The 26,438-nt window shown below is 45.0% G+C and overlaps 4 protein-coding genes across 7 annotated transcripts; 3 read left to right on the forward strand and 1 right to left on the reverse strand.

The window, feature by feature from the left end:
- Positions 1-90: 90 nt before the first annotated feature.
- Positions 91-6,714, reverse strand: LOC121610232 (ectonucleotide pyrophosphatase/phosphodiesterase family member 7-like). The gene is made up of 5 exons (XM_041942245.1): positions 6,474-6,714; positions 4,590-4,735; positions 2,311-2,934; positions 1,357-1,583; positions 91-277 (listed from the first exon to the last, which is right to left on the reverse strand). The coding sequence occupies exons 1-5, from the start codon at positions 6,712-6,714 to the stop codon at positions 91-93; spliced, it is 1,425 nt and encodes a 474-aa protein (XP_041798179.1).
- Positions 6,715-8,550: 1,836 nt separating this feature from the next.
- On the forward strand, positions 8,551-10,890 carry mrps12 (mitochondrial ribosomal protein S12). Its single transcript, XM_041943209.1, has 3 exons — positions 8,551-8,703; positions 9,627-9,677; positions 10,082-10,890. Exons 2-3 carry the CDS (start codon positions 9,629-9,631, stop codon positions 10,462-10,464), a joined length of 432 nt encoding a protein of 143 aa, XP_041799143.1. The 5' UTR covers positions 8,551-8,703; positions 9,627-9,628; the 3' UTR covers positions 10,465-10,890.
- Positions 10,891-11,633: 743 nt separating this feature from the next.
- LOC121610580 (zinc finger protein 3-like) lies at positions 11,634-17,303 on the forward strand. Of its 4 annotated transcripts, none has more exons than XM_041942763.1 (9): positions 11,634-12,000; positions 12,577-12,666; positions 12,799-12,911; positions 13,329-13,388; positions 13,708-13,807; positions 14,692-15,026; positions 15,124-15,216; positions 15,302-15,488; positions 15,649-17,303. In XM_041942763.1, the coding sequence occupies exons 3-9, from the start codon at positions 12,852-12,854 to the stop codon at positions 16,266-16,268; spliced, it is 1,455 nt and encodes a 484-aa protein (XP_041798697.1). In that variant the 5' UTR covers positions 11,634-12,000; positions 12,577-12,666; positions 12,799-12,851; the 3' UTR covers positions 16,269-17,303. The 4 variants fall into 4 exon arrangements, with proteins under 4 accessions (XP_041798697.1, XP_041798696.1, XP_041798694.1 ...); XM_041942762.1 differs by having other exon boundaries at positions 12,577-12,659; XM_041942760.1 differs by having other exon boundaries at positions 12,295-12,911.
- Positions 17,304-19,100: 1,797 nt separating this feature from the next.
- On the forward strand, positions 19,101-26,216 carry tmem116 (transmembrane protein 116). Its single transcript, XM_041943002.1, has 11 exons — positions 19,101-19,392; positions 21,512-21,558; positions 21,648-21,711; positions 21,855-21,986; positions 23,388-23,492; positions 23,623-23,672; positions 23,763-23,846; positions 24,013-24,148; positions 24,345-24,489; positions 24,616-24,695; positions 25,401-26,216. Exons 1-11 carry the CDS (start codon positions 19,318-19,320, stop codon positions 25,569-25,571), a joined length of 1,089 nt encoding a protein of 362 aa, XP_041798936.1. The 5' UTR covers positions 19,101-19,317; the 3' UTR covers positions 25,572-26,216.
- The last annotated feature ends 222 nt before the right edge of the window (positions 26,217-26,438 follow it).

Below are 26,438 nucleotides of genomic sequence, written 5' to 3' on the forward strand. Positions count from 1 at the left end.
GATTATAGTTCAGTATAAATATTACACACAAAGATATAACGCTGTGAGGTCTGAGCACAGTAATGTGGACTAATTAAAATACATAAAGGTTCAGATGAAGTGATGGAGGCTGAACCTGATCTGTAGATCTGATCCTGGATCTGAAGGTCTTTTCCTGGACCTGTAGATCTGATCCTGGACCTGTAGATCTGATCCTGAATCTGTTACAGCACAGTGAACATGAGGAGCAGCATCGACAGCAGCAGAGCGACGGACAGGTGAGTTCTCTGTGATCCACCTGAAAACAAACAGCACCACATGAAGTACTCTGATACGTTCACAGTACAGGACGTGGAGGAACGTGCTGACACAAGTAGAGATGGGATTTATGGCTCTTTGAGGGGGAACCGGATCTTGGTGAGCTGTTCCTTTCAAAGAGCCGTTCAAAAAACTGGCTCATTTTCACGTGTTTCTGTGTTGTTGTTGTTTTATTTTGTTCATGGCGCACTCAGGTGAAGACAGCGTGCACAACGTGGCGTGATGCTATTTGCATATCTAATAAGGACTGCACAGCTCCTCCCCATGTACGGGGCGGGTTGGGGACGGACGGTTCCCAGCTGAGACTCGGTTCCCATCATTGATGTTAACGAGCCGTTCAAAAGAACCAGTTCGTTTGTGAACGTCACAACACTACAACATGATCAGTGTCTTCACATAGATGCACATCATTAATTATTAATAAAAAGGTATAGTTAAAGGTAAATTGAGCAAATTGGCTCTTTCAGAAGTGTGTATCAAACTGGTAGCCATTCACATTAATCAGTAGCCAGGAAGTATCTCTCAATTTCAAAAAGGTTGGTGACCCCTACAACAAAAACCTTGTCTACAACAAAACTACAGCTTGCATGAAGTTTTGAATAGCAGCATTTGACTGTTGCAGCTTGAACTAGTTTGAGCTGCTTCATCAGCAGTGAGCTAGTTTAGTCCAGTGGTCCCCAACCTAGGGGTCGGGCCCCTCCAAAGGGTCACCAGAAACAAAAGCATTTAGACCAGGCATGTCCAAACTATTCCATAAAGGGCCGTGTGGCTGCAGGTTTTCGTTCCAACCAAGGAGGAGCACACCAGGCCAACCAATCAACATCAAGGGGTTATCAGCTGAAAAGGGAGATCAGCTGATTAAATGAGTCCAGCCTGGTACGCTCCTCCTTGGTTGGAACGAAAACCTGCAGCCACACGGCCCTTTATGGAATAGTTTGGACATGGCTGATTTAGACGTTTACAGGTCAAATGTCTCTTTGGTGGATCTGCCGATAACTCAGAGCTTCTGAAACATGATGAATAAATAATGAAACCCGGTAACAGATGACAGAGTCGGACTCACCGCTGTGCAGCAGCAGCTTCTCGGTTGCACTCAGTGATCCGTTGTGCGGCGCCGGTTCAATCTGCAGCAGTTTGCACATCAGAGGGTAAATGTGGATGCTGTCGAACGGCTCAGACAGAAAGTTCTTCTTGAAGTCGGGTCCGAAGGCCCTGAAGATGGCCTTCATGTCCATCTCTCCGTTGTGGTAGCCGTGATCGCCTTTGTTGACGTAGATGATGAGTCTCTGGTGAGAAAGAAAAAGATGAAGAATCAGGAAATGTCAGCTCCGGCGTCAGTCTGCTGCCGCTGCCTCACATCACATCCTGTCCTGCTCCTTGTCCTGCTGCTTTGACCTTTGACCTCTGACTGCTGCTTCTGTTGCTGCTGATCTACGACTCACACTGCCTTCAGATGAAGCTGAAAAGGTTTTGATTTTTGATTTACTCAAACACCACTAGGGGGAGCTGTCATTGCAGAAAAATTGAATTGCTCTTTTGGAAATTCCATTCAACCAAGGAGGTACGTAATGATTTCTGAAGAAAAATTACTTTGAATTTGAAATCAACTTTAACTTCAACTTTCAACGTTGTGACCTCCTCCACTGAAGCTGGAAGGAGGGTTTTTTCTCTGTTTAATAATCTGGTGCACAAATTGCCAACAGCTCGATTTCATTCTGGGATTAGATTAGATATCAATGCTCATCTGGATTTTTGAATTATTTTCATTCTTCAGACATGAAGCATCCTGCCCCGTTTGTGTTGGCTTCTGTTTGGTCATTTGTCAGAGAATCGATCAGTCCGCCGTGTCTTCAGATGCCGGACTGGGAAACATTCTTTTAAAGAGAATCAAACTGAGAAGATGAAGACTAAACTAACATAAAACATCATGGGCTGTGTCTGTGGAAGTGAAAAGGTACAAACGTGAGCTTTCAATGTTAATTGAAGGTTGAGGATGGTTTTCAGGAAACTCACCGAGTTCAGGTTGTATCCCAGATCTGCGACGACCACGATGGGAGGCAGCCGTTTACTTTTGGCGAGATGGAAGTCCTCAGGAATCTCATTTTTCTTGTAGACCTTCACGTTGGGTGCTTTGGACAGAGCGTCGAAAACCTCCTGCTCTTTCCCCGGCCGCGGCGTCAGGATGCCGAACCCGCCGTAGTCGAGGATCTCGAAGCTGGCACTCTTGAATAAATTCAGGTATTTGTTGAGGATGATCTCGTTGACCAGCGGTTGCTTCTTGACAGTGGTCATGCCGTGGTCAGAGGTGATGATGACGTTCAGGCTGTCAGACAGTTGATGGCGAACGATGGCCTCCCTCAGGTAGCCGATGGTGCGGTCGATCTGCTCAATGATCTTCTTCCTGTCCGGGTGGTCCGGACCCTTGCGGTGGCCCACGTTGTCCGGCTCGCCGTAGTACAGCGTCACCAGGCTGAAGTCTTCCTCTGAGAACCAGCTCATCACCTTGTCAATGTTCTGACGCCACTCTGTCTCGTTGTCGTCCGGGTGGTCAAACCTCTGCACAAACGCTCGGTTGACCGTCTGGCCGTTGTAGTTGGCCCCACCACCCGGGTAGTAGAAGGAAGCGGTTTTTAGACCCTGAAACAACAAATATCGAAGAAAGCTGTAAACACAACGCTGACATATCACCATCTTCTAATTTGACACAGAGCAACATTCATTTGGAGTCTTGTTTGTGTCACCTGCTGAACGTAAGTCCATTATTCTTTCTCTTTACAGGAAGTGGTTTTTAAGTCAACCTGTACATGGTCAAATCTGCACTAAACCTCACATGGTTGATGAGAGTCCTGGCCTGAAGACAATTACGTGCCAATATTCGCTTTTGGTCATAGCACTACCTATTGACAACAGGAAATTACATGTTTTGTACCTTGATGCACTCCTAGTCCTAGAGGGTGGACCAGATCCACTTGCAATACATTCATAAAAGCCTTCAGATCCTCATTAAGATTTATTGTCAAGATTGTTAGTTTCCATCAATTGTCTTTGTCTTGGTTTAGATGAAGCAGCCCTCGGGGTACATTCCTCCTAGATGCACAAAATTTGGGAGGCACATGTCGGCTGGTCGCTGGCAGCCTCAGGATGCTTAGAGCAATGTTCATTATTAAGATTTCAGACAAGAGGAGGATGCAAATTCAAACAAGACAATGACGGTATCAAAAATGCCCTCATTGGGCAACATCATTTGACTTGATGCTGCCCAATGAGTGGAGTCTCTCGAAGTAGCGTCACTGTACATTGATAATATGAAAATATTGATTATAGCTGATTTAAGATCTGCGTTTGATCCAGAATATCATAACATCTTCATTTGCTTTCTAAGAAACATTCCAGGGGTTGTCGACGTTTCTCAAACGGACAGTTATGTTCACAGAATCTACTGCTGCTCTGAACTGCAGCATACCTCAAGGCTCTGTCCTCGGTCCCGCTCTGTTTTCAGTCTACATGCTCCCGCTTGGTCGGATCATCATATCATTACTTTTCATTGCTATGCTGATGACACACAACTCTTTGTATCTGTAAGATCGGGAACCACCAGCAGTCTGATGTCCACAAAGAACTGTCCAACCATCAAATAGCCACATAAGATTTGGAAAACCTGGCTCACTCAAACAAGTAAATCTCCATTATGAAGTCACGTGATCAGTTGTTAATAAAACACTGATTATAACCCTTTAAGGCCAAAAACACAGTTTGATAGATAGATTTTTTGGTTATCGTAAAATCTCATGTTTTGACACAACAATGTGTCAGTCTGTCTTAATGTTTTCTGACTTCCTGTCTGACTCTGAGCTCAAATCTTATTGGTTCCTACTGAAGACTTAATCTTTAAAACATCTTGTAAATATGTAGTTTCATTTTAAAACCATTCAGTAATTTCCTAAAATAGCTGCTCACTGTTTTTATGCATCAAACAGGAGGAAATGCTGCTTTTTTGGGGACTATTTTCAGATGCAGATTAATCCACATTTGGTGCTATTGTGAGTGTTTGTGGTAGCTGGACGGTGTGTGTGTGGGACTGAGTCTGAGTAAACAACAGTGTTCATTTTATTCAGTTCAGTTTTAAAACTGATTTAAATCTCAGTCATTTTGTTGTTTTAGGATGAGCTTCTCTAAATCATTATTCCTCACTTTAATGAATGAATGATGAATGAATGAAATGAATCTTTGTTGTTGTCGCTCATGTTGAAGTCAGTGTCTTTGGTGATCGGTCATCCTGAAGGAGGACTCACCTGGTTCTGAGCTGTGATCCATAACGGCTGAACTCCAGTGTTCCACCACTCCGATCTCTTCAGCGTCTGTTTGTAAGGAATTTTTAGGTTCGTCTTCGGGTTAAACATCATGTTGTGGACGACTTCGTGATCCTCCACCCATCTGCCTAACACACAAAACAAGACAGGAAGGCTTTCACTTCCAGATTATACTGGTAAACTTTGAGGAAACACCCAGAAAAAAGCTTCAGATTAACCCAAAGTAAAGACGTTTTAATGCTCATATCGTAGTTCAGTCCTCTGTGGACGAGATTCAAGACCTTCTGTTTGGGAGAAGCTCTCCTTCAGCGTGTGCATGACGGAAACAACACTGACACCTTGTGGCCATTAATAAAATGCTGCCATATTGCTTTAAGGCTTGATTCAGTTGACTAATAGTTTTTGGTGATATGTCTTCAGACATCAATCACCAACACTGCTGTGAAATGTGATGGTCATTCACCTCTAGGTGGCGCTACAGTACAAATCAACTTTAACTGACTTTGCCAGCAAAGCTCGATCAACACAGAAATTTTAAAGAATTCCTTCTAATTTATTTTGTCTTGTTGCATAAATATAAAACACTAAAGAGGATCGGAGGACGTGAAAATAAAGTCAGGAAGCACAAAAGGAAATTAAGCTGTTGAATTCTATAATTCATGATCATTTTAAAAAATATTGTGGACCTCTTGCCATCTTGTTCCGTCAGTATTTTTATTTATTTTATTTTTGCTGTGTTGGCAGATGAACCTGTCACCTGAGTACAGAGTAATGCTGTAAAACACCGTCATCACAGGACCTTTGATATTTCCAGTGAAAAACAAGGTGTTATCATAATCCTGTCTCCTGTGTTATCTCACGCACATGCACAAATCACATGAGGTTTCTTCAGGACATGCAAATATTCTAGTTATTATTAGTTATTCTACCTCCGCTATGAACGTATTCTATCAATTTATATTGTGTAAAGTCATTTTGTGTGACTTGACTGCTGTAAGATTGCACTTTTTTAAAGATTTTAAACTTACAAATAACCACATATTTAATATCTAATGATGAATATCCATTAATAGTTCAATTTTATCACCACTGAATTCTTATTTTTAAAGTTAGATAACGGTGAAATTATCGTACACATTTACTTTACCTTAATTTCCTTCTGACTCAGTTCTGAGTGGTGAAATTTCAAAACTTTATTTCCTGTTTCTTTTACACAACCTGATTCCTAAACAGTAGTGAAACATCAGAATGTGATCACCTGCTGATCCTGTTTGACATAAACTCACCTGAAAGTCAATATATTTAGTGTGATTTAGTGATTTTTATCTGTTTATTCTGAATTTGATTCAGCAACATGCTTCAAATAAATTGGGACAAAAGACTGGGAAACCAGCTACAACCACAAAATCCTGATTTCACATGAAATGTAATAATAATCTAATGAGGTCACATGTAATAGCAGAACAGTCACAGGGAACATTTCACTCCATTGTAATACTCAAAGTACATTTTCCTGATTATACTTCCATACTTTTATTGGAACAGAGTATTTTTGCAGTGTTTTTACAGATTTAGTACTTTTGTTTTAGTTAAGCATCTGAATACTTCCTCCACAACTGCACAATATCAGAAGTTGTAGTACTTTTGCTACTTATATACTGACACTACAGTAGCAACGTAGTACGACCCAGTACAGCAATTTTAATAGTAGAAGTAAAAGCAGCAGCTGAAGCTTCAACAGATAATAATAATAATAATAATAATAATAATAATAATAATAATAATGATAATAATAATAATAATAGTAATAATAATAATAATAATAATAATAATAATAATAATAGTAACACTGCAGTGCTGTGATACCTGTGATGGTGGTGAAGTGCGACGGGGCGGTCATGGTCAGCATCGGGGGGGTGATGTATTTGGCCTTGACTCCCTCCTCTACCAGCTGGTCCAGGTTCGGCGTGTCCACGTCCTGGTCGTAGTCCCACCTGAAGCCATCGAACGAGATGAGCAGCAGCTTGTTGGCTGCCTTGTTCAGCGGATTGCCAGCAGCGCAGATCACCGCTGTGACGACCAGGAAGAGCTCCAGCCTCATCTTCATCTCCACACTCAACGAGCTTCACCTGTCTGCACACCTGTATCTCCGTCCCAGCTTAATATGTGACCGAGGTTCTCTGATAGAGATCTGCTGACCTGCTGTGTAGGACCAGACCTTCGACTGGAAGCTGAGCTCAGATGGATCCTTATCAGAGGTCATTTCATCGATCAGCATCAGTAATCTGTGGACCCAGCTGTCTGTCTGTGTGTGTGTGTGTGTGTGTGTTTATTTTTATTACTTTCTACATTGTAGATTCATGCTGAACACATCAAAACTGTGAAGGAACACAAATGGAATTATGTAGTGAACATAAAAGGTTTATTTCAAATTATTTGAAGTAGCCTCCTTTTTTTTTGATGACAGCTTTGCACACTCTTGGCTTTGCCTTCACTCTGCGGTCCAGCTCACCCCAAACCTTCTCGATTGGTTTCAGGCCCGGTGACTGTGGAGGCCAGGTCACCTGCTGCGGCACTCCATCACTCTCCTTCTTGGTCAGATAGCCCTCACACAGCCTGGAGGTGTGTTCAGGGTCATTGTCCTGTTGAAAACTAAATGACCAGATGGGATGGCATGTCGCTGTAGGACGCTGCGGCAGCCACGCTGGTTAAGTGTGCCTTGAATTTTGGATAAATCACCAACACTGTCACCAGGAACGCACCCCCACACCATCACACCTCCTTCCCCGTGTTTCATGGGAACAAGACATGTTGAAACAATCCACTCACTTTTCCTGCATCTCACAAAGACGTGGTGGGTGGAACCAGATTTCCACTGGTCTTGTGCCCATTCCTTGTGTGTCTTGGCCCAAACTAGTCTCTTTTTCTTGTTGTTCTTCCTCAGTTGTGGTGTTTTTGCAGCTATTCGACCTCGAAGGCCTGATTCACAGTCTGAACAGTCGATCTTGAGATGTGCCTGCGGGCTCTGTGGGCTTTAATCTGAGGTGCTGTTAATCTCTGGTTTCTGAGGCTGGTAACTCTGATGAACTTCTCCTCTGCAGCAGAGGTAATTCTTGGTCTTCCTTTCCTGGGGCGGTCCTCATGAGAGCCAGTTTCATCATCGCGTTTGATGGTTTTTGTGACTGCACTGCAGGAAACATTCAAAGTTCTTGAAATCTTCCGCATCGACTGACCTTCATGTCTTAGAGTAGTGATTGACTGTCGCTTCTCTTTACTTAGCTGAGTGGTTCTTGCCATAATATGGATTATAACAGTAGTCAAATAGGGCTGTTAACTGTGTACCAACCCCACTTCTGCACAACTGATGGTCTCAAACACATTAAGAAGGCAAGAAATTCCACAAATGAACTCTTGAAATGGCACACCTGTTCACTGAAAACCATTTCAGGTGACTGCCTCATGAAGCTGACTGAGAGAATACCAGGAGTGTGCAAAGCTGTCATCAAAGCAAAAGGAGGCTACTTCATATAATCTAAAATATAAAACATATTCTGGTTTGTTTCACCCTTTTATGTTCACTACATAATTCTACACGTGTTCATTCATAGTTTTGATTCTTCAGTATGAATCTAAAATGTAGAAAATAATAAAAATAAAAACATAGAGTCAGAAGGTGTATTTATATGTATGTGTGTGTGTACATATATAGAGAGAAGATTCATGCTGTAAAATCGATGTTTGCATACTATTAAATATATTATTGTCATTATGGTGTTAGGTCGTGTTATTGTTATATATATGTGTGTGTGTGTGTGTGCTTGTGTGTGTGTGTGTATTTTTGTATTATCCTCGTTGTGTGCTCTTTTTTCTAACGAAGAAGAAGAAGAGAGGCAACCCGGAAGCAGTTTCATTGATGCTCCTATGCTACTTCCGGTCGTGAGGAGTTTGTGTTTCTCACGTTGTGATGTAAAGTCCTTGACTGATTTTTCACTCCTGGTACGATAAACATCTTGGAGTTCACTTATTTTTCATCGTGGTTCATCTACTGGAATATTCTCTTGTCATCTGCCGGTGGTGACCGGGATCCCGTGAGCCGGTATGAAGCTAGCAGCGATAACATTTCAGATAACCTCTGTGTTGTGTTCTGTCAGTTGGCTAACGTTAGCCATGTTTCATGTGACGCTTAGCACACAAGTTAGCAGCGTTATCACGCAGACGGGTGTGTTATTATAACTTTTGGGTAACAATAAAAACTACATGTAGGATGTAGCTTGCACCGTCCCCGTTTGGTTTAATTCAGGAAAGTGTAACGAAGGTAAAACCAGACTCCATCTACAAAATGTGACATTTCAGAGTTCCTCGCTCACCAAAGAGCTGTAGAGGAGTGACTAAGTACACTTTCAATCACCAGGGGTCACCTTTTCCTTCGGCATGCATGTGCTAACACACAGAGCATCTTAAATCAAGTTATTTACTAAATTTAATACTTTAACACCGGTTTATTCCGATCACCTCCGCGTCGAGGTAAATGTGGTCTGATTGGAGGAGGTCCATTTGAATGACTTGCTGGGTGGTGGACCATCGGATTTAAATGGTGTATCTGGTTGCTTTAAACAGAGTTTGGTTCAAAAATCAACAGAGAGAATCGTAGTGAGGACGACGTGTGTCTTTTTTTGGGGGGGGGGCATCAGAGTGCTGGACATATTATAGTCTAAACTAAATTGTCAGTAAGGATGTGAGACATTCACAAATAATTGTTTTATTGATGCTTTAGTTAGTCCAAGACATTTTGAAAACTGCATGTTTCCAACAAAGTCTGTATGATGATTCTACGGTTTGATTAATTTAGTGGTTTCATAATTTGTCTGTTTCTCTTAGAAACATTTGGAGTCACATAAAGTGAAACACATTATTTTTGACTCATTTTTTGGGATGTTTGATGTAAGTAATGAAAACAGTAATAAAATGTTTTATTTTGGCTGAAGCCTAAACTTTTTAAACGCCTCTGGTTTGCTTCAGGAATGTCTTCATTATGGAGCCTGAGACCAGTGCTGACATCACTGTTTCAAGGTAAGTTTACACACCTGCACACTTCAGGTGCAGGATTCAGGTGACGTGTGTCCGGACAGCAGCATTGAGAGATCACATGCTGGTCTGTCCTGGCTGAGGTGGAGGTTAGGCTGGTAACCTAATAACCCTAACCTTATAACCAGCCAAATTGTTCTCAATGATAATTTGTCCACATGTCAGAGTGTCCTTGAGCAAAACACTGAACCCCATATTGCTCCTGATGACCAGGTGACACGCTGCGAGGTAACTTGCTGCCTGCGGCACTAGCTGTTGTAATAAAGACCTGCACACTATCTCACAATCAGTTGTATTGATCAATAAATGTAATCGACATCTAGATTATTTCTAGTAGAATTTTGTGTTTTTAGAGTTTTAACTTGCGAATTATTTTTTCCTCTGTGCAGCATCCCAGCATGCCTCTGCCTGGACGTGTCCCATCCTCTCCAGGACGATGGCCACCCTCAACCAGATGCACCGCCAGGGGAAGCCCAAACCGCCTCCTAAATCTATCGGCGCCACGTTCGGCCGTCCCCAGCTGAAGGCTGTGATCCTGAAAACCATGATCCGAAAGCCCAAGAAGCCCAACTCTGCAAACAGGAAGTGCGCTCGAGTGCGGCTGTCTAATGGGAAGGAGGCGGTGGCGTTCATCCCCGGGGAGGGACACAACCTGCAGGAGCACAACGTGGTGCTGGTGGAGGGCGGGAGGACTCAGGACCTGCCGGGAGTCAAACTCAAAGTGGTCAGAGGCAAATATGACTGTGCCCACGTGGTGAAGAAGAAACAGTAGACTGAGAGACGGACACTGGTGTGATCGAAATGTATGTTTGTTAGTTGTTTAATAAATTACATCATCATGTGGGTAACTACATGACCAAAAGTATGTAGACGCCTGAATAGTCCACTCATTTGTCAGTGTAACATGATTCAGACATCATGTTCATTAATGTGCTGCTCTAACAGCCTCCACTCAGCTGGTTTCAGTCTTTCTCCCATTCAGGCTCCAGAGCATCAGAGAAGTCCAGCACTGATGTTGGTCATCAGGTCTGGCTCACAGTCAGTGTGTTAGTTCATCCCAAAGGTGCTGGATGGGGTTCAGGTCAGATTTCTCCACAACAAACTGGGAAAAGCTTTTTCTTTACGGAGCAGTTTTTGTGCATGCAGGCAGTGTCCTGTTGAAACAAGAAACTGATCATAAAATTTTCTGGAAGATTAACGGGTCCAAATGGTCTGTTTGTGTCCAATTTCCTTTGTCTTTATTTAAAATTAAATACATCATGATTCATAGTTTATATTGCACAACTATGGCAGTTTCCTCTGCTTGAACCCCCTCTGTAAAGGATTTTATTGATTTCAATTCATACATATTAATGATTCTAAGAAAATTCTAATTACATTGAACCAAATGAAGGTTTTGTTTTACACATTAGTCTGATTTAAGGCTCAACAGTGGAACACAGTTACCATCAGAGAATATAAATGTGATTATTTAACATTTGTTTTAGCAAACAGTTAAATATATATGTAAATCTACTGAAGAATATTCTTATTAATAACAAGATATTGATTTCAACCAGATCACCCAGCCGTGCTATGGACGACACTCAGAGTATGAAAACAAGACGCTGCTTTAGTTTTATATGCTGCTTTTAGTTGTCTCATTACGCCGCCAGTATTTAAAATATGTTCAAGTCATAGTAAAACAACTGAAACAGACCTGCTGTCAGAACTTAAAGCTCTTTTATTAAGACTTGAGTCAGCTTGAGTTCATGTCAGTGGATACAAGTTGTAATGAAAGGATAACGTAACATAACTTCCATAGAAATTTCTTAAACCACTTGTTTTTTTCCGCCTAAATGTGTCTGAAAGGCAGTTGACCACAGCCCCCCCAGTCAGTGTTGTTGCAGTTCAACTTCCGGCCAGCAGCGGCAGCACTAAGCGCAGCACCGAACGGCTGATCAGCGAGGAAGACGCGTGCGCCTTGTTTGACTTTACGTGAAATTCACCTGTTTTTATCGGAGTAACTTGTGTTTTGGTTGTTGTAACTACTCCTGACACTAGAGCTGGTTTTCCGGTCGGAGGAACCGCCTTCTCAAAACCGACTCTTAAGAACTAAATCTTCATTAAACGGCAGAAATGTGTGTTTTCGCTGGAGCAGCCGAGTTACGTTGTGTGGCGTCTGCATCCGAGCTAGCAGGCGTAGCTAGCATGACGCTCAGCCAAAGTCACAGCAGTCGTCTGCTCCTGGACCATTTCCAGATTTAAGAGGCGTCAGTCGTGGACCTCGTTGGCGCCTCGGTTTGTCCTCAATCCACAGAAAACTGAGGTAATGTTACGTGTTTCAATGAACGTTAAGGCTTTTGTTTACTATTAGCAAGCTAGCTCAAGTATTAGCTTCTTTAGTGTTAAACATCCAATGGCGCTTCTCTTCACTGATTGGTTGAGTTGCCACAACACGCATCGACAATCACATCGCTTGGCGGTCACTTTATTTCCAGGGAAGGGAAATCTTGTCCTCCATCAAACTACAGTTTGGTTAAAACCGCATTGTGGTAGCAGTTTGTTGCGGAGGTTTCACTTACCGTAGCTTTCAGCCACATCTTGTGACCTTCCTCAGCAGATGGAGTTTGCTCAGCTGGTAGGAAGGAGTCAAAGTCATCAACAAAGATCGAGGCTATTCACATGACACCAAAGAACACCTGCGACCAGAGACAGAGGTTCTCCTCCTGTATACAACCACCTGTTCTCATGCCACACCTGAACCATCTCCATCACAACTGAGCAACTCCAATTGCTGCTGAAGACCATAAGATTTATTTCTCAGCTTGCTATTTTCCTGTAATAAAACAACCTTAAAGTTAAAATAGTGTCAGCAGTATGTCTTTTTCCTGTTTCATCCCAGTTCGGTGTGGGTGAAGTTGACTGGCCTGCACAGAGCCCAGGTCTCAGCCCCATCCAACACTTCTAGGATGTGAACTGGAACAGGTCTTATGTAATTGTTTACTGAAGAATATAATTCTTCCACATTGCTAAAGATGTGTCTTCAGTGTGCTCAGTGGTAGCTGCAGCCCTGGTCAGGACATACCTGTCAATGCTGACTGTTGTCCCTCTGTCGTGGTCTCAGAGGCCTTGAGGAGACCCAGACATCCTCAGAAGGAGCAGAGCATGAGGAGATGAATGGAGCGAAAGTGGAAGAAGGAGGACAAGGAGAGGATTATCAGCAGCTTCTTGCTGAAGGTCAGGATCTGTTTCTTTTCTCGCTAAGATGGCTGATTTTTAAGAGACGTGTGAAAACGATGTGTGTCCAGACTTTTCACATGTGGTAAATATCTTCACACCGAAACAACAGTTTGATGAAATAAAACACCAAGTGTTTGTACAGATTAAACAAACGAGATGTAGCATGTTAATCAGTGAGCGCTGGAGGTGCTGGACAGAGACAGGCTAGCTGTTTCCCCCTGTTTCCAGTCTTTATGCTAAGCTAAGCTAACCAGCTGCTGGATGTAGCTTCACTGTACAGACATGAGTGGAATCAATCTGAACATCAAAATCTCAGCAAGAAAGAATACATTTCCTAAATTCTTTGCGGATATGACACAGGTGGTATTGTTAAATAATTCTTTGAGAAATTAATGTCAGTATTATTTCCTACAGGAGAGGCGACTGTCCCCGACGTCAAGACGCCATCTACACCAACAAGTATATAACAAACAGGTATATAACGAACAGGTATATAACAAACAGGTATATAACGAACAAGTATATAACAAACAGGTATATAACAAACAAGTATATAACGAACAGGTATATAACAAACAGGTATATAACGAACAGGTATATAACAAACAGGTATATAGCGAACAAGTATATAACAAACAGGTATATAACGAACAGGTATATAACAAACAGGTATATAACGAACAAGTATATAACGAACAGGTATATAACAAACAGGAATATAACGAGTTCACTGCTAACTGAAATGCATCGTTCCTCACAGTTTAAGTCCTGTCGCTGCTGTTCTCTGTGACAGAACCCGGACGAGCAGCTCGGTGACGGCGGCGTGGCGCCAGTTTCTGCGAACGAACTGAGAAACGATGATGATGAAGAGGAAACGGTGCATTCACTGACTGGTGAGAACACAGAGCCTTGAATCAGTTCATGTTTGTCGATACACAGTTGAAAAGACTGAAAGAATGACATCGTATTCGTTCAGGTGCACAGAATCACAGTCCTTTAAATCACAAACAGGTTTGTAACTTCCTCACAGTCATATTTACTCCTTTAATAACAGCACATTGTAAAAGCTTTTAATGTGCAACGAAGAATTAAGATTCACTTTTTCCATCAAAATGTGTTAAATATGTGAAAAACATGTAGAAAATAGTAAATAATGTAAACATTGGGAGGCTGTCAGCAGCATGTGATGATGCATTATGTTCATACAGTGTTCTACAAACAGGACTAAGAACAGCACATTTAGGATTCAGTTACTGTTACTGTCCTGGTGCTGATACAGTTCAATCTTTTAAAGCATTGATCCCCAACCCGTGGGCCGCGGGTCCTTTGGTACTGGGCCGCACAGAAAGAAAAAATAATTTCCATTATTTTGTTTTTTCACATAATTTGAAAAACAGGTGGTGCCTGACAGTCTGCAGCCAGGTCCTCTTGACATGATTAAAAAGTGGATTTACGTTCATTATTATTGTTATTATTATTATTAAAGAGAAAATACCACAGTTTTTAATGCCGATCTTATCATTTTATTTTGTTTTTATCTGCTACACCTTTAGACTGGGCCGGGAAAATACTGTCAGACATTAAACTGGGCAATGGTACAGAAAAGGTTGGGGACCACTGATTTAAAAGATGGACGATGAAAAGGTGACGAGCAGGACGAGAGACAGTCTGTGCTGTTTACTGTCTGTCCACACGGCAAATGTTGAACTGTTCCTTTAAGAGACTGTCAGATTTTTAGTTGAACATGTTTAAGCTCAAGACGTCTTGTGTCCCGCAGGTGGCGTACAACAGACGGCCCTGAACTTTGCTCCCGTGTCGACACTTGCAGACGGCGGTCTCCACAGCTGCTCCGTCTGTGGGAAGAGCTACCTGAGGCCGTCCAGACTCAAAGAGCACTTCAGGATCCACCTGACGGAGAAGCTGCACCGCTGCTCGGTGTGCGCGAAGGCCTTCGCCACCGCCGCCAACCTGAGAGCGCACGAGAAGATCCACATGGCCAGCAAACCCCACGCCTGCAGCATCTGCCCCAGGAGCTTCCTGAGGCCCTGCCTGCTCCGCAAACACATGAGGATCCACGTCAGGGACGGACTCATCGCAGACCCCGCAGACCAGGTGAGACCAGAGTCCTGGAGCAGGAGTTAAAAACGGACCTGCAGCTGTCAGAACAGTGATGATGATGATGATGATGAGGGGGTGTGGTCTGTTTCAGGACTTCTGGTTCAACATGAAGACTGAGGAGAAGGGAGAGATGATGATGATGATGATGAAGATGGATGAGGAGGAAGACGGTCTGAAGGAGCAGGTATGTTCTGATCATCATGTGATCAAAAGCTACTAAAGGGACCTTGAGGTGAGATCATTTTGTCCTCTGTCTCATGATGTCTCAGGACTCAGAGGACCTTTCCACCAACACAGAGCCCCTCGCCGCTGAATCCAGACCTCTGCCTGGTTACCATGGTGACCAGGACAGCTCGCTGTTGACGGAGGACGACGGAGAGGGAAGGGAGGAGGCAGACGTCAGCGGGTTGATCAACTCTGATGGAGAGGAAGAGGACTGGAGGCCGGCGCTCATCGGTACGCTACGACCTTCAGTAACAAAGTTTAATCCGTTTAACAGATCTTAGATCAGCAGAACTTCACCTGTAAGGTTTCTGTTCACCACTGAGACCCATCAGCCTCCAGACAGACTGTCCATGACAACGTGTGTCCAGGTAACGCTTCTCTCCTCTGACAGAACAAGATGGCCGCTCAGACGTCCAGGCAGACGGCGGCGGCGGGAAAAGGAAGCACATCTGTCCGGTTTGTGGTCGAGACTGTTTCAAGGCGTCGGCGCTGCAGAAACACCTGAGGATCCACTCGGGCGAGCGTCCGTTTCAGTGCCCCACCTGCAGGAAGAGCTTCACCCAGCAGGTCCACATGACGGAGCACCAGAGGATCCACACCGGGGAGAAACCCTACACCTGCGCCGACTGCGGCAAGAGCTTCACCTTCTCCAGCGCCCTGCGGCGACACCAGCGGCTGCACGCCGACGCCCGGCCGTACCAGTGCTCCGTCTGCCAGAAGACCTTCAAACAGCAGAGCTCGCTCAAGAGCCACGAGCTGACGCACTCAGGCGTCCGCTACCAGTGTCCGCTCTGCAGCAAGAGCTTCAGCCGCGCCCTGGAGCTCACCTACCACGTGGACGTGCACTCCGACGCCCGGCCCTACTTCTGCAACATCTGCAAGAAGAACCTGAGCGGAGCCAGGATCTTCCGCAACCACATGAAGAAACACGAGTCACCAAACTCACCGCTGTCGCTGCTGCCGCCGCCGCGAGCCGGACCGAAGGACGGCGAGACCATTTCAGAGGTCTGACAGCCGTCTCCAGGTCTTTAGTCAGGTGCTCAGGTGAGTGCCAGCAGAGGCTGTTAGGTACTCAGCCCATACATAACGTGGTCTTAATAAACACACTCTTCCTCACGGCCCTCCTCTTCAGCTTCCTGCTTGGTAGATGATGAAGATGCTCCTCTCAGTCTCAGATCAGCTGGCTGTGGGTCACATGTCTCTGAGGTGGTCTGACAGGTGAATGTGGATCAGACCAGATCTGGACGTGGTTTAAGCAGCTCGCTGATGTTGAGGAACAAACTTGTATTTCCTTTTCGTCCTTAGAGGACGCCGCCGAGCGTGCGCCTGCTGCTTTAAGAGCATCGTTCTCTCTCAGCGGAGTCTCCCTCAGGTAGAAGGCGGTTTCTGTGAAGTCCTGGATCAGCAGCAGCTCTGACGTTCACTCTGAGCTGCTTCAGTAAAGCAGAGACGACAGAAGGACGAGTGTCTTCAGCTTCCTGTTCTTCATCCAGCACGTTTAACATGAGGGCTACACATGGATTAGCTTGTCTGTTAGCATTAGCTTGTGGCTCATTGGTGTGTTCTTTACTCTTTACTCTGTACGAACACACCCGTCTGTCTGCTGGGTGTGAACATTGTAACACGACCCTGACTCAGTTCAGTCCCTGTGACACATGTCCGACCATTGCTCGTGTCCCCGCCCACCTGGTGTGTGAATTCTTCTCAGGTGGACTCTGTGACTGACAGGACTGAACGTTCAGAATGTTTTTAAAAGCAGCGTCAATATAAAACTTGAGTTTCAGTTCAGTCCAGAGTTAAACGACTGTAGGATGAACCTCATATGAAGGTCAAAGGTCAGTGCCTTGCTCGAGGACACTTTGTGAAGCTGATGAGTTAACCCAAAGACTGACTCCGCTGCTGCTGCTGAGCACGTTAGTGTCCGTATCATTTCAGCCCTGTAACCAAAGTATCTCCTCACTTATTTATAGTAGAAATCACTGAAAGTCTGCTGCCGTCATCTTTGTAATAAAGCGACTGAGACACCAAACGTTTGTCCTGGAGTCTTTGAAGCGTCTGCAGATTAAAGCTGTGAACGCTGCTTCAGTGTCTGAGTTGTCTTCAGTTCATTTCCTCTCCGTCACACAGACTTTACCCTCCTGACGCTTTGACAGAGTCCGAGACAAAACGAAACACTCTGACCATCAAACAAAGACTGTGATCTCATGAAGAAACTTTTTTTTATTCTCTTTACAATCCTTAAAGCTGACGTGATAAAACACGATGGATAAGTGATGAATAAACGCTGCTGGCTAACAGCTCACTGCAGCTTAATAAGATGATTATTTGACAGAAAATTACAACAAATCTGAAGTAAAAAGGCCTCAGAGTCACTTGTTCCGGCTCCAGACATGTACCGTATTTTCCGCACTATAAGGCGCACCTAAAAGCCTTTAATTGTCTCAAAAACCGACAGTGCGCCTTATAATCCGATGCGCCTTTTATATGGATCAATATTGGTTAATTATGGCTATCGTAGTCAGGGGGCGTGGCCGAAGTAACAGCGGTATTCCACTCTCTGCGTGCCGTCATCCTTTCACTGGCGCGTGCAGTCAGCTGTCAACCTGAATAATAAAATGACTATTTCACTGAACAATGAAAAAACATGAATATATGCTAAATAATAGGCAATTAAAATATGAATCAAACGTGGTTAATGTGATTTCTGCTCCTGAACATCAGCGCTGTGCGACGTCACCTGCATCTTTACGCAGGATCAGCTGTCATCTGTGAGCGCGCGGTGTTTGTTTCAAAACGAACAAACTAAAATCAAATACATTTTAAATAAATGCTCATTAATTATTTTCAGGAGCCGCATCAGAGGGATGAAAGAGCCGCCGGAGCCGCGGGTTGCCGACCCCTGATCTAGTGGATGCATAACGCAACCCCAGACACCACAGGACGGTAGTTTCTGTCTATGCGCCTCATAGTGCGGAAAATACGGTAGTTCCTGACTTGTTGAACTTGTATCACAGTAAACTGAACATCTTTGGATTTTGATTGTTGATTAAAGGTTGAATTTGTCATGTTGGGAATTTGCATTTAGTTTTATAACTAAATTATTCCAGTTTGATTAATGAAACCTCCTTAGTTTTAGCTTTAATGGGTGCGTTCAGCCAATTCTCTGCATATATGAGCTGTAAAATCAGTTGATTCATCAAGAACTGATCAGCTACTGTTTGATAATATAAAATAAAAAGACTCGAGAGTCAAGAAAATAATCAGCTGATTGATCCAGAATGAAAAGAATCATTAGTTCAAATGAAGCTCAACCAGCTCCAACAGTAAAATCCTGCTTTGACATGAACGACTGAGTCACAGTAATCTGATGAGATCAGATAGAACAGGAGAACAGGAGAACAGTGTCACAGTCACAGGAGTCGGCCTCTCGGTCCTGTTCTCTCAGCAGCGTTTCATTTCTGACAGGTTGAGTTAGTTACTGTGTCACACCAGCAGGTGGCGCCGGCAGGCAGCAGCGGAGGATGAAGCCAGCTCGAGGGTTTGTCCTCTTCTGTTTCTGTGGAGATCTGAATGAATACGTCACGTCACAGCTGTGGTTCCAGGTCACTCTGTACAGCATGAAGGTCTCTGATCATTTCAGTCTACATTTCCATAAAGAACCTGAGCAGCAGAGATCCTGACTTTTAGTCCTGAGTACGGATCAAACTCCAACAACTACACTTCCCATAATGCAACTGGAAAGTGTCTTTTCATGAGCGCCTCCCTGCAAAGCACACTGAGAGTTTCGTTCTTTCCCAACTCTGGTCCGACTCTGGTTTCATACTGGTCTGACTCTGGTCTGATCTCAGCCTCCCGGTCCGGCTCCAGCTCCTCAGGGGGCGTGGCCAGAGTGCTCAGGTGGGCGGAGTCAGTGGGAGTAAATCCAGCCTCTGTGTGTGAGCTGCAGGATAAAAGCTGCTGCTGTCAGGCTGCGGGATGTTGACGTGCTGGTCTCTGGTCCAGGCTGCTCCGGATCTTCACTTGACCTTTTTGAATCTTTGAATTAATATCAGCTGTCAGCATGTCACAGAGGCTGCAGGAGGTTTTCACCAACAGCACCGAGAGGAACACGACTGGAGCTCAGGACTGGACCGAGGTGAGAGAGTATCAGAAGTAGAAGTACTCATCATTCAGAAAGATAATATGTGATCAGAGTATTATGGTACATTCATGTTTGTATCACTTTAAATCTGATTCTGAATTGAACTGAATGACTTTTTATACTGCTGAGTAGTTTAATGTATAATAACACATCTGAAGTACTTTGTAGATTGTTCTGTGTATTAATACTCTGAATATCAAAGTGAAGCTGTAAAATAAATGTAGAGGTGTAGAAGTATAAAGTAACAGTATCATTCTAAAGTACTTGTACTTTATTTGAGTTCAGTATTTGAGTAAATGTACTTAGGTAGTATAAAGTATAAATCCACATTATTCTTATTATGCAGCGTTCTGGTATTATTGACTACATGTAGTTTACAGCTGCTGCAGCTGGAGCTCGTTGTACCTGTTACTGCTGGGCGGGTCAGCCTGAGGGTCACAAGATCAATCAATTAATCAATCAATCAACCAACCAACCGATCAGTCAAGCCAATCAAGACAAAGTGCCCAGAGATGGAACAAGATGAAGAAAAACAAAAAGATTCATGTTTCTGTGATTCTGTACAGTGATCACATGTTAGTATGTCAGATTTAGCCTCCCCCTCCCCCCTGAGCTCAAACGGCGCCGGCTGCTGATTGGCTGAACAGTGACTCAGTCTGAGACCTTAATTTGTTTGCTGTTTTCAGTCTCAGTGATGGAAAACGTCACAGTTTGGTCAAAGTAACCCTAATCTATAACATCTATAACAGTCCATCATGTCTTCACCAACAGCTGATAAATACATGAAATGAAGTAAAAGTATACGTGAGAACAGATGAAGTGTGCTGTCCTGCAGTCCTGCAGGGCAGTAAATGTACTTTACTTCCATCAGCTGGTTCCTCAGAGGTGGAAAATAAAGTTAAAGCATCTTTAAATGTAAATGAAGGAGGTGAAACAGGAATGAATTCATTTCGAGATCTCACTTTCAACAAAAACCTTCTGGCATCGTTGCTCACGACCATCTGAACCCCCATTAATCCGTTATTTACCACAAGAAATGTCTAAGAATGACTAAAATGCTCAGAGTTTATCCAGTAATAATCAGCTATTCGTCAGTTAACTCAGTCTTTGGACGACAGAAGCTGTAAATGAGCTCAGAGGAGTCGAGGGATGACTCACAGTGAAGTGAATGTGTTTCCAGGTGAACATCTGCAGAACGTCAGAACAAACTGAAGCAGGTTTCAGTCGCGTCTTCAGACTCCTTCTTCTTCTTCTGCTTCTTTCACACTCGACTCTCGGAGGGGGGGTTATTCAACGCTTTCACTCTCAGACACCTGCAGCTGATGCACACCTGACAGGGACGCGTCTGCTGATACTCTGGTTTGCTTTCTGCCACAAACACTCCCTACAGCACCCAGTGTGGATCAATCCGCCGCTGAAAATAGTCCCCAACAAAACCGACAGCGAGCAGCTGTTTGAGGAAATTACTGAAGCTTTTCACAAACGTTACGTCTGTGAGGCGTTTTTAAAGATTCCCCACTTCAGTAGGAACCGACGAGCTGAGAGCCACAGACAGGAAGTCAGTACTGAGAGACGGACCCACATGCTGTATGACGACACATCGTGAGAATAAAAAATATAGAACTGATTGATCCTTTAATCAAATTAAACTCCGCTCTGTGTTTTTTCTGCATTCTTTCTGATAATTCTTCAAAACATTTTTATCATTTGTTTCCGTTTATTTGATAAAAATGTTTAAAGATAAAGATTTTTATTGTGCTGAGAGGCACCGATGGTTTGAGCTGAGACTTTGTATTGATTTATAGAAATTAATAATTTCTTATTAGATTAAAATATTTGTATTAGATTCTTATATTCATGATATTCTTCTTTATTTAGCTCTAACCGCTGGTTTCTTCTCTTCCATCTTTGTCTCTGGTGCTGATTTGTTTTCTTTTGCTGCACACGAAGACGTTCTTGAAGGTTCTTGAAGGTTCTTGTCCGTGCTTTTATTTTTAGCTCAGAGCCTCGAACGTTTTGTCTCTTCAGTTCATTTGTTTTCACTTCCTTTAACTTTGAAACTCTGTGTTTGTGTGAACGAACAGTGTTTTGATGTGACGTCTGCTGTGTGCAGGTGTACGAGGCGGTCAGGTGGATCCAGCTGGTCATGGCTCTGCTCAGGTCAGTGACTCACTGGTTCGGTCCCTGCTGGTTTCTGGACTCTGTTACAGATGAAAGGTTTATTTCTAACTGTCTGATCACGTTGGCAGCGTTCTGGGCTCGGCCTCCATCATCGTCTGTCTGATGCTGCAGAGACTCAGCCGGAGGCCGGAGGTCAGTCCGTCACTCTCTGTCTCAGCTGTTTGTGTTGGACGTCTGTACGGGATCAGACGAGGGTCAAAATGATGTGTGTGTGTGTGTGTGTGTGTGTGTGTGTGTGTGTGTGTGTGTGTGTGTGTGTGTGTGTGTGTGTGCAGCTGCAGCCTCTGTTCCTGCTCAGTGCGTCCGACCTGCTGCTCGCTCTCTGCTGGCTGATCCAGGCCGGTCTGTTCTCTCAACGCTGCAGCAGCCTCAACACACACTGCTACCACCTGCACACTGTGGAGCAGGTAACACACACACACACACACACACACACACTGTGGAGCAGGTAACACACACACACACACACACACACACTGTGGAGCAGGTAACACACACACACACACACACACTGTGGAGCAGGTAACACACACACACACACACACACACACTGCTACCACCTGCACACTGTGGAGCAGGTAACACACACACACACACACACACACACACTGTGGAGCAGGTAGCACACACACCTGTGATAATAACAGCATGAGATGTTTGTGTGTTCGTGTGTCAGACTGGGGGGTCATGTGATCCACTGTTTGAAATCTTGGTGGAATCTTTGGTGCCTTTTCAGTAACGCTGGAGGATATTATGGGATTTCCTTTTCCTTTCCTAACAAATGAATGTGTCCTTAAAACAAGGAACCTGACTCCTCCTGACCCACAGAGACGGTTTCAAACTGGAAAATTTCCACTTCCTCCTGAGAAATACAGCTGAAACAGGAAGCTTTTTATTGTGTTTTATCTCAAAAATTCAGCAAAACTCCAGATTTAGCGAAATGATCAGCCGAGCCTGGTTTTCACAGGTGTAATGCATCACCTGTGTGCGGGGGCTCAACCAGAAACAGCAGTTTAACTGACTTTAAAACACATCGTCTCAGTCAGCGCCACACTTTCCTCTGAACAACATGAGCCTGACTTACATTCAGCTTTGGGCAGACTGGAAACCCTGCAGACTCACGGAGCTGTCAGTCACCTGCCGCAGCCAATGATCACCATGCCCCGCCTACCTGCTTAGTGATTGGAGGACGGGCGTGTCAGTCAGTCTTGTGACTGTAGTTGATTATTATTATTTAGACCAGAACACTGAGGAGGACCTGTCCCCTGTGACTTAGGTCAGCCTCTGTAAGGTGCCAGTAAGATCATGACTTCATCTTCTGGTAGTCATCCTCACCTACAGTCGTGTCCCATGTGGTCTAGCCGTCAGGATTCCTGGTTTTCACTCAGGGAAATGAATTATTCCAAAACTCCGACTGATGACGCTGCATTCAGTATCTGACAACATGTAGCAACACTGCAGTGTGATCATTTCTACATTAGACATAATTAATTTCCTGCATCAGGAGTTAAACCAAAACCAGCAGACCACCTGGGACACAAAACAATAAACTCAGCATAGTTATTAACCAGCTCAAGGTCGTGTTTGGGCCGTTTGTCCCAGGCGACCCGATCTGATCATGAACTGGGTCAGTTGGGGATGAAAGAGAGCAGCAGAACCAGGACAGACCAAAGGCTGGATGTAAAGAGGGACAACAGAAAACCAGCACAAACATTCCTGACCTACATTTATTGTTCAGAGGCAGCGACGCCTGAGTCCTTTTATCTCGTCAGTGTTGGTGTGACTGACAGCTCGGTTTGTCCTGTCAGACTCTCTACATGGCCTCCTTCTTCTACACACTCAACTACGTGTGGAACCTCTTCACGGGGATCAGAGAGAAGTTCTACAGCCTCAGTAGCGGATATCCAGTGCAGGTACGGTCAAACCGCCACACATCGCTCAGCAACAGGCGGGGGGGCGTCAGACCGCCGATCTGAACTCACAAACCATCCAGCTGATCTCGCTTCCAGTCTGTTTCACCTCTTTAATCGTCTTCGTGTCCAGGTGTCCAACAGAGTGAGCACAGCCGGAAAAATCACCGCGCTGCTTTCAGGGTGAGTCCGAACCGTCCGTCCACCTTCAGTGTGACACGTTCAGCTCACCTGAGATGTAAAAAGAGCTCGACCTCCTCCTCCTGTTTGCAGGCTGTTTCCTGTGACGCTGATGACGCCTGTATTCATACAAGGAAGCATCAGCCATTGTGAAGCCAACTTCAGCGAGCCCTACAGGTGAGGAGGAAACCTGAAGGTTTCACAGCACGCAGAGCTTCAGATCAACCTGATCCGGACTCCTGCAGCAGCGTTCAGGTCGTTGTTTCAGTCCACTTCAACAGACTGCTTGTTCTCACGATTAAAATGTGTTTGTTCTGCCCCCCCCTGCACCGCACCCAACCAGGTGTCTGCTGATGCACACCGGAGCGCTGTTCCTGACCCCAGAGCAACAGCAGCCAATCAGAGCCTGCAGCCTGCTGCACACATACCGCATCGCCGTCTTCCTCGCCACCTTCGTCCTCACACTCATCAGCATCACAGTGAGTGACGAGAAAGGACGTGAAGTGACCTGTCATAAGAGGACGCCACGTGCAATAACAACACGTGACGAGACGGGACGTGACGAGACGAGACGGGACTGGACGCTAGGACACGTGACATGAAATGAAAACATGCTTCTGTTCAGTGCACTTCCTGCTTCTGTGTCTCACGTCATGTGACTCTCTCCTGCGCCAGGTGCTCGTGGTAAAAGCCCGCCGCATTTACAGGCGGGTCGTGACATCAAACGGTTACCTGGGCAACCAGCAGCGGGCATCCTTCCGCGTGATGGACCGCCGGATGCTCCTGTACCCGCTGATCTTCGTCCTGTGTTGGGGTCCAGGTTCGTTTCTTCATCCTGATTCAGATCACCATGGTTACTGAACAGATGAGACAGGGTTTAAGAGTTCAGGGGTTTGTGATGTGATGGATGATGGAGTCTGAGACGGTTCCTGTTCTGTTTCCCCAGCGGTCAGTCTGGTGTTTCTGCGGGTGGTGAAGCCTTCAGCGGGTCACGACAAGGCCGGAGTCGCCCTCTACGTATCACAGGTGAGTCTGCAGGTCTTGACTCTAACTCTGACTCTAACTGACTGGTTTTCACATCTGTGGCGTCGTTATTAAGGTCATTGGCACCACCTGGTTCATTAGAGCTCCTGGCTACGTCACGGCAGTCGTCAATGTCGTCACATGAGGCCGACTGTGATTAGTTGTTGAATATCCCGGGAAGGGATGACAGGACAGTGTTGTAGGTGGAGGTAAATATCCTCCATCACTGCTCTTTCACACCACCCGTCCTCCTTATCGTTCAGGTGGAGGTGAACGCTGGGCGTTGGCCTGACGAGTTGGCCCTCCTGTGTTGAGCCATGCGTTTGTTTGACGCCTGCTTTTCTTGTCTTTGGTCTTTCAGCTGGACCAGTTCTGAGTTTCTTTGGTACTCCAGGCACGTGTTGGTGTCTGTGTGGTCGTTAGATTGACCTTTCAAACAAGAACTGTTTAAGCTTACTGGCCCCGCGGCCCCCTGACCCACTGGGCCCCCGGACCTGCACCCAGGAAGCTCAGCAGTGTTTGGTTGAACTGCTCTCAGCTCAGAGACTTGCTGTATATAACCTGTGAAGGGGGGGCTGGGGATCAGTGCTCAGCTTGTAGGGTGAAGTCAAACAGGTTTGAAACAAGCGACTCAAGCAGAACGAAGCTTTGAACTGCAGCAGCAGCAGCTTGTGTCTCAGCAGTGATTCTGGTGTCTTCTGTCCTCAGGCTTTCACCTCGGCCTCTCAGGGGTTCCTCAACTGTCTGGTCTACGGTTGGACTGGTGCACGTTTCCGTCAGGCCGGCAGGAGGGTTTTATGTCGAGACGTGGACACTCAGACGCCTCTGCTGAGGTCGCAGAAGAAGAGGGACTACCAAGCGCTCCGCACCACCGGCTGACAGGAAGCAGTGACAAACTGAAAGTGAAACCGAGCAGGTGGTTTCTGTCGTCCGCAGCAAACAGATAAACAGGGTCTGAACTTTCACTTTAACTGAGGGGGAAAACACCAGACTGGGTCTCTGCCGAGGACGCAGACCTCCACCTCTGATCCTCAACCACTGAGGCGAGAAAAAGAGAAGAAGAAGAACGAGGGGGAGTTTACACCAAGAGGAAGAGCGAAGAAGAAAACAGGATTTGAAAGAGACGTGGCTGCGTTCGCCCTGTGCCGTCAAACCTCACCCGTTACCATCCAGGTCACATGACCCCCGTGGGTCAGCAGGGCCTGCAGCTGTCACGCACCGACAACGAGACTCACACGGCCGACACCGCTCACACACTCTCACGCCATTCGTCGTTTTTCTGACAGGTAAAAGAGTGAACGGCGTGAAAGGAGGACGCTGACGGAACAAAGAGAAACATACACAAGTGTTTTCTGCTGCCGTTGACTTCCATCTCTCTCTCTTCTCACAGTGACACACGGTTACTATAGTTACAGGGATGCTCTCACGATTCCCAATAACATGTTTTTAGATTAGCATAAAGCTAAAGCATGACTGTAACTGTGCCTCAATGCTGAAATCTAGTAATAAAAATACAAATAAATCTGACAAAAACGACTCGTGTTCGCCTCCTCAGTCCGTGAAGCAGACAGAAGAGGTGGAGGGCAGATTATCAGAGCAGCACAGCATCAGTTTCCTGTTGAAAAGATGAAAAGTGTGCTGAATGAGCCCAGTTCTGTCTTATCTTTCAAACTGAGGAAGCCGAACACAGATTCAGCGTCACTCTCTGGAAGCTCTGCAGTGATTCGCTAAAGTAAAACGTTTGAC

This window comes from Chelmon rostratus, chromosome 8, assembly GCF_017976325.1.
Source record: "Chelmon rostratus isolate fCheRos1 chromosome 8, fCheRos1.pri, whole genome shotgun sequence".
Taxonomy (NCBI): domain Eukaryota; kingdom Metazoa; phylum Chordata; class Actinopteri; order Chaetodontiformes; family Chaetodontidae; genus Chelmon; species Chelmon rostratus.

Excerpts from the sequence above, each read along its gene's own strand:
- LOC121610232 (XM_041942245.1), bottom strand. The coding sequence starts at position 6,714 with ATGAAGATGAGGCTGGAGCTCTTCCTGGTCGTCACAGCGGTGATCTGC. Across the intron at positions 4,736-6,473 it reads GCACTTCACCACCATCACAG|GCAGATGGGTGGAGGATCAC; the intron begins GTATCACAGCAC and ends TTTGTGTGTTAG. Across the intron at positions 1,584-2,310 it reads TGGGATACAACCTGAACTCG|AGACTCATCATCTACGTCAA; the intron begins GTGAGTTTCCTG and ends CTTTCTCACCAG.
- tmem116 (XM_041943002.1), top strand. The coding sequence starts at position 19,318 with ATGTCACAGAGGCTGCAGGAGGTTTTCACCAACAGCACCGAGAGGAAC. Across the intron at positions 23,673-23,762 it reads ATCACCGCGCTGCTTTCAGG|GCTGTTTCCTGTGACGCTGA; the intron begins GTGAGTCCGAAC and ends TCCTGTTTGCAG. Across the intron at positions 23,847-24,012 it reads AACTTCAGCGAGCCCTACAG|GTGTCTGCTGATGCACACCG; the intron begins GTGAGGAGGAAA and ends GCACCCAACCAG.
- mrps12 (XM_041943209.1), top strand. The coding sequence starts at position 9,629 with ATGTCTTCATTATGGAGCCTGAGACCAGTGCTGACATCACTGTTTCAA. Across the intron at positions 9,678-10,081 it reads GCTGACATCACTGTTTCAAG|CATCCCAGCATGCCTCTGCC; the intron begins GTAAGTTTACAC and ends TCCTCTGTGCAG.
- LOC121610580 (XM_041942760.1), top strand. The coding sequence starts at position 12,852 with ATGGAGCGAAAGTGGAAGAAGGAGGACAAGGAGAGGATTATCAGCAGC. Across the intron at positions 15,027-15,123 it reads TCGCAGACCCCGCAGACCAG|GACTTCTGGTTCAACATGAA; the intron begins GTGAGACCAGAG and ends GGTCTGTTTCAG. Across the intron at positions 15,489-15,648 it reads CTGGAGGCCGGCGCTCATCG|AACAAGATGGCCGCTCAGAC; the intron begins GTACGCTACGAC and ends CTCCTCTGACAG.